The 19,567-nt window shown below is 49.3% G+C and overlaps 1 protein-coding gene across 1 annotated transcript; it reads right to left on the bottom strand.

The window, feature by feature from the left end:
- Positions 1-1,814: 1,814 nt before the first annotated feature.
- LOC124699355 (F-box/FBD/LRR-repeat protein At5g22660-like) lies at positions 1,815-3,940 on the bottom strand. The gene is made up of 4 exons (XM_047231669.1): positions 3,214-3,940; positions 2,729-2,853; positions 2,482-2,625; positions 1,815-2,386 (listed from the first exon to the last, which is right to left on the bottom strand). Exons 1-4 carry the CDS (start codon positions 3,938-3,940, stop codon positions 2,012-2,014), a joined length of 1,371 nt encoding a protein of 456 aa, XP_047087625.1. The 3' UTR covers positions 1,815-2,011.
- Between the last annotated feature and the right edge of the window lie 15,627 nt (positions 3,941-19,567).

Here is a 19,567-nt window from a genome sequence, read left to right as displayed (position 1 = left end):
ATAATTATTCGTGGATAATAACTTTGAGGTGTGAATACCTAAGTTATATGGTTGCAGGCTTAGCTATTAATATCTCTTGTAAGTTCTAAACTGACATGCTTCTTAACCAAACCAAGTGCAACACCCGCAAGGTCTGAAAACCCAGCTTCTGCAGTGAAAATTATCAAATTTTAGAAATTAATCGTTGCCAAACAAAATAAAAATGGTTACTACAAAAATCTGAAACGTGGCATCAGCTGCGGATGTACCCATGCAAATAATTGTGCTATACATGATAGTGTTCACAAAAATATCCAAATTTAAATGTTCATAGTTAATCAGGCAATCAGCATCCCCATTTGTAGCTGTCTTCACTATCCATCACGCATACCCAATTAAGCTTCTTCCAACTATGCTATCCTTGTGCCCATTGTACTGCTAGGATCAAAGATCACTTCACCAATTATATTTATCAACAAATAGCTGCGAATACAAAAGCTTACTTAGTACTTTATGCCTGGCCTATTATCATGGGCCTGCAATATAAATGTTATGCTGTTGAATCTTGGTTTCATTTCATAAAAGGAGCTCGAGTATGGACCAGATGTTTATAAAAATACAATATGCCCTCAACTGTAATGCAGTAGGGATCGGCATCTTGTCAAGCACACGGCATGCAAAAGATAATGGATACATATCTTAATTTTGTTTAGCTGATTAAAAGAAACTGGGTATATGGCATACCGTAGAACCAATTCCAGATCTGTATTGGCTTATACAGTTATACTTGATGAGGTGTCATCAAGCATCACACTAAGAAAATACGGTATCCATATGTAGGTGAACAATACCTAATACTAAGCACTTTTGCTTCTTGCTGACTTACAAATCAAAGCTCCAAGTGGAATTAGAATGACCCATGAAAAATGCTGTGATGATCATCTATATGTGCAAGGCAACTTTTTTTTATCTCTCTGTATAAAGGTAGTAAATTGCAAATTCCAGCTTGGCAAACAATCATTGTGCAGCTGCAAACATCATGGAATTAGTAACCCAGAAACATAATTAAGCAGTCACTAAACCTACAGAGATGCACTTGAATGATGGGTACAAGCAAGTAAGGACAAGTTTGAAGAAATCATTGCCACAAGGACAATTACATGAATTTTTGCAACAATAGCAGATAACTTTACTCCTCAAAACACATGCACTTGGCATTTCATGAATGAACTCAAACTGCATATAAATGATGCAAATTCGTAGTAAACCCACCTAATTCTATGCAAAGCCTACATGACAATTACCAACTCCCCTTCAACAGTAAAGAAGACTAGTGCAGGATGTCACACACAGTAGTTCGGTATTTGGACAACCATTCTTACCACTGTACCTGAAGCTACCTTATCGCATTGCCAAACAATTAAATTAGCTTGTATATCAGGATTTAAGTTTCACAACTGAAGAACCAGACATGCTGCGACGATAATTGCCTTGGCATATCTACGCAAATCAATCAGAACGCACAACGGCACAATCCACAAGGATCAATATCTCTTGCCAGCTGGAAATAATTTTACATGTTAACAGACAAATTAGGAATATAGTCAAATGAACATCAATGAGCTCGGCCATTACTAACTATTACCATCATGAAGCCTCACATTCGCAAAAAAGGAAGAAGAAGCCTCATATGTTTAGCAAATACAATGCAATGTAACACCACTGTAATCAGATAACAGCTAGCTAATCAAATCACACAAAACCCAGATACGGACATACAGTAGCCCCAATTGCCAACCAAGAAACAATGATTGCAACAGAATGGTACTCGTGTGGATCAACATGGTACTGTTAACTTTGAGACTTAAGGTAATCATGCTAGCAGAACCAAGAGACGGCACAAATCTTCAACACACTGAAAACAAATTTCAAATAGTGTCTTGCATGTAGGAGTACATACCAGAGCAACAGATCACTAACAACTTCCAGAGAAATTTTACTTGGCATGACCAAAAGCATAGGCACTAAGACTTCAGTAGCTTACGAAAGGGTCACGGATAGAAAAGTCAGAACCTCTCTTCAAGCTCCGAACGTAATCTCCTTGAGGATCAGAACAGACAGTGACCAGCACAGAGAAGGCTTCACTCGCCCGTTTCACGGACCCCAGACTCTCCACTTTGGACTGCACCTCTTCCATCGAAGTGAAACCAGCATCCAAATGAATCACCACCTCCTCCAGCACCAATGCGCTCTCAAAGAAAAATTTGAGGAAGGCGTTCTCGCTTCGTCCCCCTCGGAAATCACAGAAAACAAGACGCTTGATGCGCGACCGGATGCATTCTATAGTGCCAGACTCGTGCCAGACTTTCAGGTTGAGCTTCCCAGTGGATTGATGCGTTTTTCCAGACTGAAAAATCGATCAAATCAATGCACATTCAGTTCACTAGCAATATGATTTTAGTACATAACGATGCTAGCCAAAAGAAGCACCAATTGCTTCACCTTGATGTGGAGCGTCTCAACATTTGGAAAGCATCTGAGGACGCTGGGGATCATCTTGGCGTCATTGCGGACATCGAATCGCACCTCCATAGTCAGGATTCTCAGACTTGGTACCATGGTTCTGGGGCTCACCCTTGTCCCAGCCTGCAATTGCAATCACAATGCACGCAGTTAATTAAGAGAACAAAGGTCACAGTTTTATATTGATCGCTTAAGAATACATTGAAGAAATGGAAAGATGAGGCACCTTGATGATGGTGCTGCCGACCATTAGCACGTGATTTGCTGGGTCCAGCTCCAAGTATCCCAACAGCTCCAGCTTGGGGGCATGGCCAATCTTGACCTTGCAGCAACTGCCATTAGGGGTACAACCTTGGTTGCCTTCCGAATTGTTAAGCTTCATGCACTAGCCACTTGAACCAAAAGTCCGAACTGATGGAAAGGGCTAGGCAATCCACATATACATTTCACAACACCCCCACTCGTGTGTGACGGGAGAAGAGAAAGTCAACACGTGAAAGAAGAAGAGCACACCGAAACAGCGGCATCGCGGTGGCTAAAGAGGGAGGCAACAAGCAATTTTTAGACTTAATTGCGAAAACCATGTGAAAGCCAGGATTTGAACTCGAGACCCAGTGACGTCTGATACTACGTTAGTCTTCATGCACTAGCCACTTGAACCAAAAGTCCGAACTGATGGAAAGGGCTAGGCAATCCACATATACATTTCACAACACGAATGGATGAGCCGCTCAAGGCGCGGAGCGTTGACCACGAAGATTTCTTCAAAGGAGCCGATGATCTGCACGCAGCGGAGGCTCTGGCTGACAAGGCGGAGGCGGAGCTGGAAGAGGTTCCCTTCGAGGCAGAGCGTCTCCAGCACGGGGCTCCTGTCGAGGACGAAGTCCAAATCCCTGTTCTCCATGAGGACGTTGCAGAGGCCGAGCTGACGGAGGTTAGGGAAGCAGGTGGCGCGCGGGACGCCGGCGGTGGCGGGGAACTTCCAGAGGCCGAGGTGGAGGCGGGTGAGGGTGGTCATGCCTAAGACGGTGGAGGGGAGAAGGAGGTCGAGCGGCCACCGGCGGTTGAAGAGGACGAGCTCCTGGATGGCCTTGGCGGCGAGGATCTGCAGCCAGCCAGCGAGCAGGGCGCCATGGAAGTCGTCCATTTCGCAGCTGGTGATGTGGACGCAGCGGAAGGGGCCCGGATGGTCGGCGAGGACGCGGGACACGGCGGAGGTGGCGGGGCAGAGGTCGGCGTCGGCGAGGATGAGCGGGGTGGAGCGCCATACCCGGCGCCAGCGGCGGGAGAGCGCGGCTGTGCGCGCGGCGTCCTTGGCGGGGAGGCGGGAGACGATGTCGCCGAGGAGCGCGTCCGGGAGGCGGCTGAGGCGGTCGACGGCGTCGTGCGGGAGGAGGGCGAAGAGGCGGGCGCCGGCGGAGACGGGCGGGTTGGGCATGGTGTATTGGGTGGGGGAGCACATGCGAGCGAGGATGGCTTCCATCCCGTCCGGGTCACGCAGGAACTGGGCCGGCATGTTGAGCGCTATGGTGTCCGGGAGCTCCGGGGAACACATGCGAAAGAAGAGCCTTCCCACCTCGTCGTTGCTGCGCAAGAACTCCAGCGCCTTCTTCAGCACCCGGGGCCGGGGGTCCATGGCCGCCGCCGGGAGCGCTGCGGTGCGGTGCGGTGGCGACGAGTTTTGAGCGGCGCGTCCTCCTTACTGTGGAGTGGAACAAGAACGGCGGAAGAGATGGGGAATGATTTCTTTTTATTTTTTTTCAGATGGAAGGGGAATGACTGTGAGCACCCGCATGCGACCCGCCCAGTCGCTCGCTCGCTCGCGTTCGGCTTCTTGGATCCAAGAAGTGGCGCCGATGTTTTCTTTTCTCCCTCCCTCTGTTTATTCCGCCCGCGCGCTCCGTTAAGAGCTGAGTACGTAGTATTCAACTCGCGCTCCGTTTGATCCAGCTACGAAACAATTAATTCCTTCCTTAGCTAGTCATGACATGCACATGCATCTCTCTGCCTGCCTCCATTGCTCTCTTTTCTTTTCTTCACGCGCTCACACACGCACGCGTGCGCCATATCTAGATCGAAACGTCGCGAATTCATTTCGAACCAACCGCGATTTCGGATACGTACAAATATCTGCTCATACGTTGCAGACGTTTGTATCGAGCTCGTCCGACACGTGAGAACCTTGGAACCACTTCACACACGCGCTCGCCCGAAGCAACGACGTCGATTGATTCGAGCACTGCCTGCTGCAACTTGAATGCATGCAGGTTTTTTTATCTCCAACAGAAAAAAGAAAATAAAATGAAAGAAACGAAAATAAAATGACTCACTCAACTCGTACCGATTCTTTCTCCATTAATTCGCCCGGCGCACGCGCTTGGCTATTGGCGTGCATGCGGATTGGTTCCAATGACGACCTAACAATACTTGGCACGTAATACGGTGCGACGCTCCACCGAACAAGCACTTAATTAATGGTTTTGCTCTGTTTCTTGTACTAGATCTGGTGAATCATTCGGAATTTTGTTTGACACTTCTGGTTCGACCGTACGTGCTCCACCACCACAACTCATCGATCTATCCACATCCAATTAATCCACCCCGCCCGGCTGCTTCACTTTTGCACCTAAACTCCAACGCGTGCGGTCGTGACTAGTCCGAAATCAATGTTGTGCTCCTGGCCTCCTGCCTTGATTCGTCTCCACCCAATCAGGCTACAAGACTGTAGGTTGACCGTCCCACACAACACCACCTGAACGGTCGATTTTTCCTTTTTTTCTTTTCACTTTCAGATGGAACGCTCGTATTCTTCTGCTACGACACGACTAAATGGATAGAATAATCCAACGTCCAATCAAAGGAACAACGCTTCCGAGAAACACAAAAACGCACGAGTATCGACTTTGCCCTTGTTGCGTTCTCACTCCTCACGTGTACCGGCACCCCCAATCCCTTCCTAGCGCCGCCAAAGTCGTTATCTGCTCGGCTACCACTACTAGGGAAAGGCCCATTGCCGGCGCACCTAAAACCCCCATTGCCGACGCACCACGAGCCCGCCGGTGCGAACGCGCCGGTGATAAACGGACACTGCCGGCGCACTGCGGTAGTGCGCCGGCGATATCTCCGCCATCGCCGGCGCACCACCCAGCTTCGCCGGCAAAGATCTATTCCACCGGCGCATTATCAGGTGCGCCGGCGAGTAGTGCTTCCAAGACCGGCGAATGCCACGTGCGCCGGCAATGTGTCATTTAGGTGCGCCGGCAATTAATTCGAAAATTCTTTTTCCACTTTTTTCCAGCATATTACAATACAATTTTGACAGCATATTACAATACATATTTGACAAGAAGTATATATTTAAACGCAGTTCATATTTATACGATATTACATGCAATATGAGAAGCACATAGAGAGCCAAGTTTCATTTCGGTATCGCTACACAAATACGCAAGTCTCGTTTCGGAATGTGTTGATTCATACAACACACATGTGCATATGCAACACCGAACGGCGAAGTTTCACAAAGTTAGAAGTCTTGGTACATAGTCGTCACAAGTATCGTCATACACCTCACAATGTAGGTCCTAACCTAAACTAGAATCACATAGAACATGACCAACATGGTCATGACCATCATCACGAAGGCCATGGTCTTCATCCGGTTCCTCCTCATGTCCCTCATCTCTCCCGCTAGATAACGGGCGTATCTTCCTTCCGCCTCCACCCTAGTGGGGTATCCCTTGTAGCCGTTGCCGCTGAAACGGTGCACCTGTCTCCGACGAGTCCTCCCGCCGTCGTAGACTCCAGGAACCCTCCCTTGTACACGACATATGTCGTCGGCATCTCCATTCACAAGACAAGTAAAACGTTAGTACCAATGCAATGAACAAGTGCCAACTCAAATAAGAGACAAGTAGTATGAACTAAATAGCATGTGCCTCATACTTTGTTGGTCGAAATAAATAATAACATACGAGGGATGGGGTCGGTGAGGCTAGGTAGGATGCACAATAGATTGATATTTGTGGCCATCACACCAAGCCTCACCGGCCCCACCCCGGAGTGTACAAGTGACCGAACATTTTAATCATCGGCCAATGCAATTAAGAAGTGCGAACTCAAATAGAAGACAAGTAGTACGAATTAAATAGCGTGCCTCATACTTTGTCGGTCGAAACAAATATTAACATCCAGGGATGGAGTCGAGTGAGGCTAGGTAGGATGCACAATAGATTGATACTTGTGGCCGTCGCACCAAGGCTCACCGGCTCCACCCCGAGTGTACGATTGACCGAACATTCTAATCATCGGCGAACTCCAAATACGAGGCAAGGTAGTGGTCGAGTAAATGCAAATAATTATTAAGCTATGTACGCCATAATCTTGAAATATATAGCAAAGTAAATGAAACTACAGACACATGTTCACATGCACATTCATACAACTAAATAAAAGCAACTACTCGATTCTATGGGAATATATAACAATTATTACAAGTACGGAAGTTCAAGGACATATCGTTCAAGCTTTAGCAAGTGTTCCCGTCGTAGGATCAGAGTTGTACGCCTAGGGGGAATGGACGGCAGCCCTCAAGCGAGTTGAACGGCCTCTCATCACGCGACATCTCCAAGCGGAGGTCTATCTCGTCATTAGGTGGTAGACCATAGCCGTAGAAGAACTCGCCAGACCTATTGTTGACATCCTGCAGGATTATCGTGCAAATGAACTGCTGGATGCGACCCCAGTTCTTTCTAATCTCTCTATCAGGGACATCCGCCATGTTTGCAAACCTGTTTCTGAGATTATCTGGCAGCAACATGTCATCTGCGTACTTTATGTACTCCCGCATCCGAAGGATGGCGTACCACGCGTCCATCCCATTGTCGGGCGTCGATCGCCTAAGGCGGGGAAGTTGGTTGTGTGGGTTAAGACGAAGCCTCCTCGGGATTTCCTCTCTACTTTGAGGGGGCCTGCCTTGTTGGCGAAGCCGGTGAGAGCATCATTGAGAAGGGCCCCGATGTGGGAGTAGTCTTTCTTGCGGTCCCTACCCGAGTCGAGATAGATCGCATGCGAGTGTTGCGGGTGCACGACGATGAGGGTGCGGAACTTGTCTCTGCGGAAAACACACGGATTAACCTTTGGAAATGCAAATGGAGATATAGGATAGAATGGTGATGGGGGACTAGCGAGTGATTACTTACTCGGGGAAGTAAGGGATGAGAATGGCGCCCTTCTTAATGTTCGCCAAGCATGAAATCCTCGACCTCGCCGGGTGGCAATCGCGCGATCCCCGGTGGTTGCGGATGATGCTCTCCCGCATATAGAAGGGGTCCATGATCGCGATGGTCGGCGTCCCCTCCTTAACAATCTGGGAAGACATGCTAAGAGCAACTAGGCGAACCACACTAAAGTGGAGCGCTTGCATGCGATAGATGCCGAAGATGTCGTTGAACCGGATGAAGCACAAGTCCGCGGGGTACTTCTCGATGAAGTTCATGCCGGCTGGCACCTTCGCCACGAAGAGAGGGTAACCAGGATCTTTTGATTTGAGAAGAAGGTTCTCCACATGCAAGACGAGTCTCATGCAAGCTCCTCATATCCGGGGTGAGTTTCTTCACGACATGCTCCGGCAGCATCGGTTGACCCAAGTGATGCGAGGTCGCCAATTGTTTGGCAACTTGTCAAGGAGTGGGACCTTGTCCTTGGATTTGGCCGCCGCCGCCTTGTCTTGGGCGTCCTTCTTATTTGCCCTCTTCCTCTTCTTGGGTTGTAGTGCTGGACCATCCATCGCCGTAGTGGCCGTAGCACGGAGTGTGTTTGGGCTCAACATATTTTTGACGGCGGCGGTGGCGACCTCCTCGAGATTTTCCTCCTCATCAGCCGTTTCTTGAGAATCGAACAGCTTCTTGGAGCACACATATTTGAAGCCCGGCGCATCCTCATGGACAACTTGTGAAGACGTAGGAATATCCCATTGGAAGTTGTCACGTTCATATTCCTCGGCCTCTGGCGCAGCCTGGCTGTTGTGGTGGGGCGCCGACCTCCGGCGCAGCTCGGCCGTTCCGGTGGGGCGATGACCACGGGCGCCGCCGGGCCGTCGTGGAGGGACGCCGACATGTGGCGCCGCAAGGTGCTTGTCTTTGCTTGCCGTCGACCCCGAGTAGGTGTTGATCCGAATTAGGGTCTTCGGCCATAGCAGTAGCCAACCCTTCGAGGAGGCCAGATTCAACGGGCTATCGTCATCGGCACCATGCGGTTGATTAGGAGGAAACAAATCCTCATAGCCCGGTAACGCCCGATCCACTTCAACCCGGTAAACGTCATCCGCCATATCTCGTGTGTGCCACTTCTTATCCAGGGGCCGAATGATGGACCCCCTCGCGACGTCTTTGAGTTCGTCGTTTACTCTCATCAAAAGGTGCATGGCGTCGAGAGCGCCTGCGAGAACATGTGTATGGCGTTAGAGAGAGGGCAAGGATGACGAAACTAATATATTAACTTGATGTACACATTAGTTAATTACCGTGAGGGCGTTGAGCTCGGCTAATGTCGACGGGCCAGCACATGCGGCGGCGGGCGTGCAAGTGACGGAGGGGCTGCTACCCGGCATGGACGGTGAATTCCTAGCACCGGCGACATTGCCGGCGGCCGGAGGAGTCTCCATTATAACATTGTCATTGCCGGCGGACGGCGGCACCATCGAGTTGCTGCCGTTGAAGCTAACCACTTGCATTTTCGGGGGGCCTTGTTTGCCACCCTCATACCACGCTTGCATAGCGTTGAAATCTGCTTGGACTCCAGCGGCGACTTCAGCTTTGACTTCGTGTACGAGTGTAGCTTTGAGTTGCGGTACCGGCTGCGGTACCAAACCAGCTTGGACTTGGGCTAGGATTGACTCCCTCATTTCCTCCGCCTCCCGCCGCTTCCTCTCATTACGCGCATTTTTATCGGCCGCGGACGACAAGCCATAGTGACCATGCTTGTAGCCTGTACCGGCGCCAGCCACACGGCCTCTATGCGGCCTTCTCGCTCGGTGAATGCTCATTAACGATGTTTAGCGCCCGTACGAGAGGCTTGTCCCGAGCTACCCCGCCCGTCGACACCTGGGACGAGGAGCCTTCGTCACCTTGGGAGGCTTGAGAAAGTCTTTGTCTTTCTTCTTCCTCGCGGAAGAAACGCGAACCATTTAGAAATGTTGCTACTATTATATGAACGATACTTGATCTAATAAAACCGGTAAATTGCTTACCAGTTTTTTCTCCAACGCCAGACCTTCTCGGTCGTTCGTGAACCAAATTATGTCGGTTACGACCTTCGGGTCCGTGACAAGTTCCCCGGTTAGTTTCTTCTTATGGTACCGGGACCTGATGAATCTTCTTTCAAGCGGGTCCTTGTACTTGAGCCAGGGGTTCTCAATGCCGGCATTTACATACGCCTCGTCCTCCTTCGCCCAATAGGGCTCCTTTCCCTCGTACCCACGGCTCCCAAGGTTGTGGTTGCCGATGTTAAGCTCCCGCATTTCCTTCCCCCACAACTTGCGATTCTTGGTTGCTTGTAGCTCTTCATTGGCCACAAAAGCATCAAAGTCCGCTCTGGGTGACATGCGGAAAGGCGGAGTGGACCTCTTCGAAACCTTTGCCCTCAGCAATCAGCCTCCGCACCATGTACTTATAGCTGCTGAGGTGTTTGGTGAACTTCGGGAGGGCTTGTGAGTTCACAATGTTGTTGGTTTGATGACCGGAGGCGTAGTCGCCTAGGAACTTGTATCGTGCGTGCAACCTCGCAATGAGCTGGGCTCGCAAAGGCGCTTTGCTCTCAGCTCGGAGGTCCGTCTCGTTGAGATTGACGACCTCTCGGAGGATACATGCCGCTTGGTTGCCGTACCCCTTGGCAACATCCTTAGGCAACACCGGCAAACCACCGGCGGGGTCCACCTCTCGTGATCGTGTCTCTCGCCGGTGCCGACCGTGTTTTGGCGCCTTGCCTTCCGCGGCCTCTTGGCTCCACTTGTCCCGGTGCCACTACTCCCGGCGGCGGCGCTAGGATCGTCGCCGCTTGTCTCGCCGCCACCCCGGCGGCGCCGGTTGCCTCATCGCCGCTAGGCTCGTAGGTACTACCCCCGGCGGCGGCGCTTGCCTCGTTGCCGCTCGGCTCGTCGGCACTACCCCCGCCGGCATCCTCCATCTCATGGTCCTCGTCGCCGCCAACACCAGCCGGCCTCGGCATCCTCCTCCGTCCTAAAGAAGTGCCTATTGTAGTGCTCCTCTAACTCTTCTTGAGACGACATGGTGGCTTGCACTAATAGAAGATGAAAAAGAGTTAGAATTCACGGAAAAATTCGGCATGACCTTTGCTAAAAATTGGTCATGCCGAGTGCTAGAATTGCTCTGAACGGAAATGAATCGACATTCCGGCACTCAATAGCAACTCAATCCCTGTAACAGAAATGCAAACATATATATAACAACTTCATTTTCACCGGAGCTCAACCATCACCATAATCAGCATGTTCATTTAGCTCAACCATCACCATAACCATAACCATAACAAGAATATGCACAAGCAGCAAGCATGCATAGCATCAGCATTTAAATACCACCAAGTAGCATTTCCACTATAATAAAAAAACCCAATTCATTTCCAGCAGAAGCATGTACATCAAGTAAATGGGTCATCAATTTATCACAGACAAGAAAAATATGTGTGGATGAATAAAATCATCCAAACAGGGGCACCACAATCATATACCCCCAACAGGAGAAACCAAATACATTATATATACATAAGCTTCGGTGGAATTACTTGGGGTCCGTAAAAATTGAAACCTACTGCTAGAATTTGAAACCAATTTTTAGCATTCAAAAATTCAAACCAGAGAACCCTATTTCCAATTTGAACCCTATTTCTTGCAATGTTAACCAAAGGTAACCAAGCAGAAATCCAAGGGATCATATTGACTTGCACTAGTAAAATTAACTAAACAAAATCAATTTTGAGCCAAACCTCTATTTCATTTTCTTTTTTTGGCAGTAGGTAATGATGCATGAGCATTTTGAACCAAATTAATTTACAACCAGTGAGCATGCATGAGCATTTTGAACTAAACAATTGAACCAATGAGCTACTGCCAACTAGAGAACCATCATAAAGTAGCATAAAGTAGCATAAAGTACCAAAATGCTAGCATTTTTAAACCAGAGAACACCGAGTCAAGATGCTAGCATTTTCTCGGGCATTTTATAAATGGTTTGGTGAGCTAAACCTGCCGCTTCTCTTACCTAGCAAACCAGAGAATGCATTTAATCAAGAACTAACATACTCGCTAGCATTCATTTTCCTTTTTCAAACCAGAGAACAAATTAACCTATGAATTTCATTCATATTATTAGCATGAGCATGCAACACCATTTAGCAAAAGCATGAGCATTTTATTTTCATTTAACCATTTAGCAAAACCAACATATATAAAGTTCATTTTCAACTTGATTGCAGTAGCATAAGCATGAGCATTTTATTTTCATTTAACCATTTAGCAAAACCATTTTCATTTTCATTTTCATTTTCATTTAATGAAGAACTAACATACCTGCAACTAAAATCATTTTCTTGTTTGAACCAATCCTTTTTTGCTACCGCTAGCAATTAACCTCCTATGAACATAAAGAACCAAAACCGAGAGAACAATATCGCTAGCTTTTCAAACCAATTTTAGCATTCAAACTTCCTTTTGGGCAATTTTGTTGGACATCAAATTTTAGCTTTTCAAACCAATTTTAGCATTCAAATTTAACCAGGGTATTAAACACGAATTAAATGAACCAGGGTATGAGACGAGGAAGAACCCTAACCGGCTTGGGTCACCGGAGATGAGGAAGAACAGAGAGGGAAGGGGGAGGGAAGGGGAGAGGGAAGGGGAGCGGGAAGCTCACCAATGGCGCGCGGCTCCTTCTTCTCCAACGGCGGCGCCGACATCCCCTCGCGCGGCACCTCCTTCTCCAATGGCGCGCGGCACCTCCTTCTCCACGGGTCTCCGCGGCGGCGTACGTGGCGGTGGTGGGGGATGGTCGAGGGGATGGTGGAGGGCGGTGGCGGGGCGCGAACGGCGGCGCTCGAGAGGGGGACTTGAGGTGGCGACGAACGGCGGCGCTCGACGGTGGGGGTTGGAGATGTGGCTGTGCGGGGAGAAGGAAGAAGGGGAAAAAAGGTTAAGTCCTAATCATAGCTGATCCAGGGTTATTGCCGGCGCACCACATACTGCTCGGCTCGGGGACAAGTATACCCCCGGCGAATTAATAATCCTCGGTGCGCCGGCAATAAGCCTCGGCACAGTTCGTAACCTCGGGATATGTCAATTCACCTAGCTAGCCTGCCCATTTCCTTTTCTTTTTTCCATTCTTTTTCTTTATTTCTTTTCTCTTTATTTTATGTTTCTTTTATTTTACCCCAAATGCTATACTATTTTATTTTCTTATCTTTTCAAGATAATAACAAAGCAATATATATATGCATGAGTATGCAAAAACAAAAAAAATATGAGTTATACATACACAAAATATTGACCAACACAATATTAATTGGTCATACATAAAATATTGGCCATGACCATATGAGTAGTTATGAATTACACAAAATATGAGTTATAGATTGCAAATAAATTTTTACATCATTGATTGAGAAGAGTGTTTCGCTTTCTTCTTGCTTTTCTTGCTCGTCGTTGAATAATTTAGCCCCGTGTCGTGACTTCTTCTTTTGAAGGGTCGACCCGACCTCGGTAGCGTGGTCCTGCTTCTTCTTGTGGTGTATGTTGTGTCTTCGTCCTCGGATTCTTCCATCATTGGGTCTCCGACTTGTCCTTCGAAGTCTTCCTCGTTGGCGACTCCATCCATTCCGACGATGGTCCTCTTGCCTCTCCTCACGATAACACGGCTAGGCCTCGGATGGGTCGGTTATGAAGAAGCATTGGTGCACGTGTTCTGCCGGCACCCATGGCTCATTCTCGCGCGGTGGCGTTCGTGGACTTTGATTTGTTGGCTTCGGGTAGAAACATGGTGGTGAAATACCGGTCTTCTTTTCCGACGCTCTTAGCCCATCCGATACGGAACATCGGCACTTTCTCCCCAGTCGTAGCTAAGCTCCCAGATTTCCTCGATTCTTCCGTAGTATCTAGTCTTTACGTCACCCGTCCAGGAATCCATCGTTACCCCCGAGTTCGGTAAACACCTGTTCTTGTCTTTTTCTTCCGTGTAGAATGTGTACCCGTTGATATCGTACGCTTGGTAAGTCATGATGTTGGGCGCGGGGCCATGTGACAAGGCCAATACTAGTTTATCCTTGTCGGAATCCATTGGTGGGGGATTAGCATCAATGTGGTCTTTGAACCAGCCGCGCAAAAGAGGAGTTGTGCTCTCTCGTATATTTCGCTTCAGTCATCATCGGCTTGCCACTCGTTCTCTATCATGGTTTTGTGCTCTTTCAACCAAGGATCGATCAAGTCAATGTGTTGTAGCGCTACTAAGTTGGCTCTCGTCAAAGTCGGAACTCCGACCTGGACATGTGCACGTGCAGTTCCTTCCTTCCATTTTTGTGGCCTACTCCCTCGAACCTACGGAGGTACTTGTTTTGAGGCAAACCAACAGGGTCCTCGATGTTCTAGATAATTCGTGCGTGAAAGAGATGCACTCTTCGGTGAGCCAGCCCGTACGATGCTTCCATCCGGATGTGACCTGTTACGAACGTATCCTTTAATGACCCCATTCATTCTTTCAAACGGCATCATGTTGTGTAAGAATGCCGGCCCTAGATCGACGATATCATCCATTATATGGACCAACGAGATGGACCATCACGTCAAAGAATGCAGGCGTGGAAGTACATCTCCATCTCACATAGGATCACCACGATCTCTTCCCGGAGCCTTGCGAGTTTCTTCACGCTTATCGACTTCCGAGTTATGACGTCGAAGAAGTTACGCAGCCCGGTCAGCGTTGCATGGACATGGTCATCCATTATACCTCGGATTGCAACCGGAAGAATCTGCGTCATCATCACGTGACAGTCATGAGACTTCATGCCGCCGAAGTTTCGTTTCTTGGGGTCCATGTATCCGCTTATTACCCCGAGAGTAACCGAAGGGCACTCCGACTCCTACAAGGCAATTGAAAAATTGATCGACCTCGGCCGGACTAAAAGTGAAGCGGAGGGGGACAAGTAATAGTCCGGCTGCTTAATCCTTTTGCGCTTCCGACCGCCGTCCGCCTCCTCCTCCGACTCGTCCCTCTTGGGCCGGCGGGATCCGAAGCTCTTCCCCGATGCCCAAAACTTTCAGGTCATGTCTTGCTTTCGGCCCATCTTTGGTCCGGTCCGGCATGTTGAGAAGAGTGCCAAGCAAGCTCTCGCACACGTTCTTTGTAATATGCATGACATCAAGGCAAGTGAGGTGTATCGAGAATTTTCCAAGTACGGCAAGTCCCAAAACACGGACCTCCTTTTCCATACACCAATGAGCGGCGTCGTTTCCTTTTTCTTCTTCTTCTCTCCAGGCTTTTGACGAATCTTTCCCCGGCGCAGGGCACTCCTTCCAACCTTTCAGTAATGTATCGATCTCTTCGCCGCTCTTCTTACGTGGAGGTCCTCGGGGTTCATTTGTACCATCGAACGGATCTCCACGCTTTCTCCACGGGTCGGTTTTCCGTAGCCACCTTCGATGCCCCATGTAAACCGTTTTCGAAGAGCCATCCTTACCAAGCTGCAAAAACATCGTCTCTTCCATGCACCGACACATGCCTTGTGTCCATGGCACACCTCGGCACGAAATGTAACCGTATCCGAGGTAGTCCTCGCACCGTCGTGATCAACGCGGCTCTCAAAGGGAAATATTCTTCCGCGACGGCGTCCCATGTATCTACCCCTTCCTCCGCCCACAACGTTTCAAGCTCCTCCTTTAATAGTTCGAGATACATGTTGATATCGTTTCCTGGCCGTGTCGGCCCTTGAATTAGCATACTCATCCGTATGTACTTCCTCTTCATGCACAGCCAGTGGCGGGAGGTTGTAGATCCATACAAACACGGGCCATGTGCTATGTGTGCTGCTCTGGTTTCCGAACGGATTGAATCCGTCCGTGCTCGCACCCAACCCGATGTTTCGGGATCTGCCCCAAAACTTCCGAATTCATTGTCTAATGCTTTCCACCGGCTTGCATCCGAAGGGTGCGTCAAGACCGGGTGCTCAATCCGCTCTTTATCATTCAACATCGCCTCCTTTCTTCTGCGTGCCGGCGCATGAGCTTTGCTTCCTTGCGGTCCGCGTATAACCGTTGAAGCCGGGGGCGAGCGGGAAGTACCACACAACTTTCCGAGGAGCTTTCTTCTTCCCTTTCTTGTACCGTTCAGCTTCACACACAGGACATTTGGTCTTGTCCATGTGCTCCTTGCGATACATGATACAATCGTTGATGCAGGCGTGATACTTTTCGTGGGGTAAGTCGAGAGGGCACGTGATTCTCTTGGCCTCGGCTAGACTACCAGGACACGTGTTCCCGGCAGGAAGGAGATCTTTCACGTATTCCAGGATGTCGTCGACGCTTGTGTCCGTCCATCCGTGTTTCGCCTTCATCTCGCAGCACATCGAGAGCTACTCTCAAGCGAGACTCCCCCAACCCGCGACCTGAGTCGTACAACGGAGTATTCGAGTCTATCTCGAGTTGCTCAAGCTTTGATTTCCGCTTGGCGCCTTTCGTCTTTTCGAGAAGCAGATCTTGAAGATGAGGGTCCCGCACGACTGAAGCTAGCGGCACCTCTTCGTCGTCGTCAAGGTTATTGTCGTCGTCAAGGTTATCGTCATGTGCGACAAACTCTTCATCGTCATCAGTATCATGATGCCCTCCTTCTTGCCGGCCATTTTTACCAACTGCCGCCGTCGCCCCATTGACCTCCGCGCCATCATCACTCATCCATTGAGTGTGTCCATGCATGAAACCATTAGTGAGCAGGTGCCCCCGCAACTTGCCCGAATACGGGTCAAACCATTTCCTCGTTTGCATCTCCAGGCACGGACACAATACCTCCGTGCGGTTATTTTCATACATGTCGATGATCGCGTGTTTCAGATATCTCATCACGATGCTTTCACTCATCTCGATAACCATTATCGCCTGCATGGTAAGATTACATAATTCATTAGAACCATGCATCCGTCGGTAGTTTTCACGGAAAATTTCGGCATGACCTTCCTACACGGTAGGACATAGGAGCGCTGAAATGTGCCGAAACGGAAACTTGAAGAATCAACATTTCGGCGCAACGTTGGCAACTCATTTTCAACGCCAACACACACACAAGCACAAGCACAACATATATATATGCCACACACGAGAGCTTTTCTTCAAATGTCCAACATACATCGATTTCATTCCTTAATTTGTTCATTAATCACCTATTTGTTTGATATATTCGTCGATAAGATCGAGACGACGCGCCGCGACAATGGCGTATGGAAGCCGACTTTCTAGATCTAGATCTAGATTGAGCGGTCAATGCGGGATAGTAGATCTAGATCTACATAGGGGGATGTGGGAGATGCATGTAGGAAGGGAAGATTTGCTCAAAAATTTTGATTTTGTTTGGTCAAATTGGTGAAATTGGGGATAGAAATGGGCAAAAATGAGCTGGGTTGGGAGAAGGCTCGGGTTTGTGTGGAGAAGTGGAGTGTAGTGAGTGTGTGAGTGAGTGGGCTGGTTGGTGGCTGAAATAACTGCCAGGTTATTGCCGGCGCACCTGGACCATGGTGCGCCGGCAACATATACCCCTTTCGGCTATATCACAACCGGGCCAGGCCCAAGAATCATTGCCGGCGCATCGGCCCAGGGGTGCGCCGGCAATAGCAAATTTTCCACCGGCGCACCACTGGGCCGGTGCGCCGGCAATGATTCTTGGGCCTGGCCCGAATCGGCCGGGGCCATGCCAGGAAATAGCGCCGGCGAGCCTTTCCCCGAGGTGCGCCGGCAGTACCCCTTCATCGCCGGCGCGGCTGAAATGTGGTGCGCCGGCAATGATTTGCACCGGCGCATGCACAAGGTGGTGCGCCGGCACCACTTGCCTCCACCTATAGGCTTTTCCCTAGTAGTGTACCCAACTCCCAATGCAGCCCGCTGCCAAGCACACCGGCTGGGCTCCCAACGATGGTAGGGACATCGCGTTGCTGCCCCTCATCAGAATCCCCTTCTCCGGTGGAAACAAGCATGGCAGCGCGACGGTAAACCTCGACGGCGACAACCACGGCCGATGGGAGGAATAGGGCTGGCAGAAGCTCGCGGTGGCGCAGGACATGAGAAGGGGGAGGACAAGCAGCTGGTTGCCTCCCCAACTTTCTACCGTGGCCATTCATGGGGAGGGGGAGCTCATTTTTGGCGACTTCCCCGACCAGCTCATCGAGATACTGCTAGCAGTGACGTCCCCGACATGCTTCCAGTGCAAGCCACATCCCAACATGATCCAACGCCACATCAAAGGAACAACGCTACGGGGAACACGCAAAACGCACCCACGAGTTCGACTCTATCCTCACTCGCGTCCTCACTCCTCACTCGCACCAGCACCCAATCTCCTCCTAGCGTCGCCACTGCCTGATTCCGGATAGATCTGGCGAGGCCCGCGTTGTTGAGCTCCTCACGGACACCACCTCCTCCTTCTCCTCCGACTAAATGGTGTAGAACCATCGATATGCAGCTCGCCCGACCAACCTTAGCCCGTGCACTAGATTTTGGCTATCCAACTACTGATGCAACCTGCTACCCCTAATCCCAATCCCCTTTCTCTTTTGGGAAGAAGCATGGCGGCGCGACGGTGTAGCTCGGCGATAGCAACAACGTTGGGCAAGAACTGGTTTGGCAGAAGCTCGCAGCAACGCATGACAGTCGGAGGGCACGCATGGAGGATGAGCAGTTGATCGCCTCCCCGACCTTTTTCTGCCATCGTTTATGGGGAGTCCCTGCCGACGACTTCCCAAGCCACCTCCCCGAGATGTTGCCGGTAGTGACGTCCCCGACATCATGCTAGGGCAGTCGACATCCCCAACCATGCTATGCCCGGGTGAGCTCCTTCTTTCCCTAACACATCTATTATTTCCAGAAATCCGTTTGTCATGGAGGGATCATCGACCACACACCGTAGAAGAGGATTGGCCTCGACGTCGAGACAAAAGACGAGGGAGGGGAGGGAGGAGATGTCAAATGGAACTAGAATAGGGTCACCTTTTTAAGTGATTGTAGAAGAAATAGTACATATTAGTGTGATTGGGTACATACATGTAAAATGAAACTATTGAGAATGGCATGAAGGACGTGTGCATGTATTCATTTGTCTATAGCACGTTGCTACATGCCATGCATAATGGAGCCTACCAAATTAATTAAGTTTCAGTACATACTACCTTTTTTAAATAGTTTCAGCATAGGTTTTTAGGTGGGATCGGAGCCCACGCCTGTAAAATCCTTTTCTTGAGGAACCCAAAGTAAAATCTGGAGATGAAACTCTTTTCAGCGTTTCAATTCAAGTTAGCTCGAAAACCCCACAAATCATCTCGTCTCATAAGGCAACCAAGCGACACCAACTCCTCCCTCTTCTCACGTGATGCATGCTAACAATAATTCGGTTGCTCTACACCACAACTGACTAACCACTTTTAAAAACCACTCTTAATACGGGCATGCACAAGTACTACTAGTACTACTCTAATTTGTTTGCTTCAACAATCTACCCTTATCTTATTTAGACACAAGTTCAAAACGTACATAGTGGCGCGTTCAGCTTTTCTTTTCGTACGGAGTAGGAAACGAGGCGATGAATTAGTGAATAAATCAAGTTTCGATTCCATAGCAAGTTTTTTTATGCATCAAATTAATTAAGCATCTCTCTCGGCGGTGGGCGCCGTCATTTCTCTATCCATGGAGCTGGAGCGCCTCTTGGATCTATTCATTGTGCGTGAGTACTAATTTGCGTCATGTGCCAATGAACTCTCTTCTGTCATCATTAATTATTTGTCATGGGCTTGGCATAAATACTGCGTC

The sequence above is a fragment of the Lolium rigidum genome, chromosome 3 (genome assembly GCF_022539505.1).
Source record: "Lolium rigidum isolate FL_2022 chromosome 3, APGP_CSIRO_Lrig_0.1, whole genome shotgun sequence".
Taxonomy (NCBI): Eukaryota; Viridiplantae; Streptophyta; class Magnoliopsida; order Poales; family Poaceae; genus Lolium; species Lolium rigidum.
The sequence above is the reverse complement of the archived record's forward strand: the minus strand, read 5'-3'. Positions and strand labels throughout refer to the sequence as shown.

What these genes read in the sequence shown, in the direction of transcription:
- LOC124699355 (XM_047231669.1), bottom strand. Translation starts at nt 3,940, where the DNA reads ATGCCCAACCCGCCCGTCTCCGCCGGCGCCCGCCTCTTCGCCCTCCTC. An exon ending in TCGGCAGCACCATCATCAAG is followed by an intron (nt 2,626 to 2,728) that starts GTGCCTCATCTT and finishes TTGCAATTGCAG; the next exon opens with GCTGGGACAAGGGTGAGCCC. An exon ending in TTGAGACGCTCCACATCAAG is followed by an intron (nt 2,387 to 2,481) that starts GTGAAGCAATTG and finishes TCGATTTTTCAG; the next exon opens with TCTGGAAAAACGCATCAATC.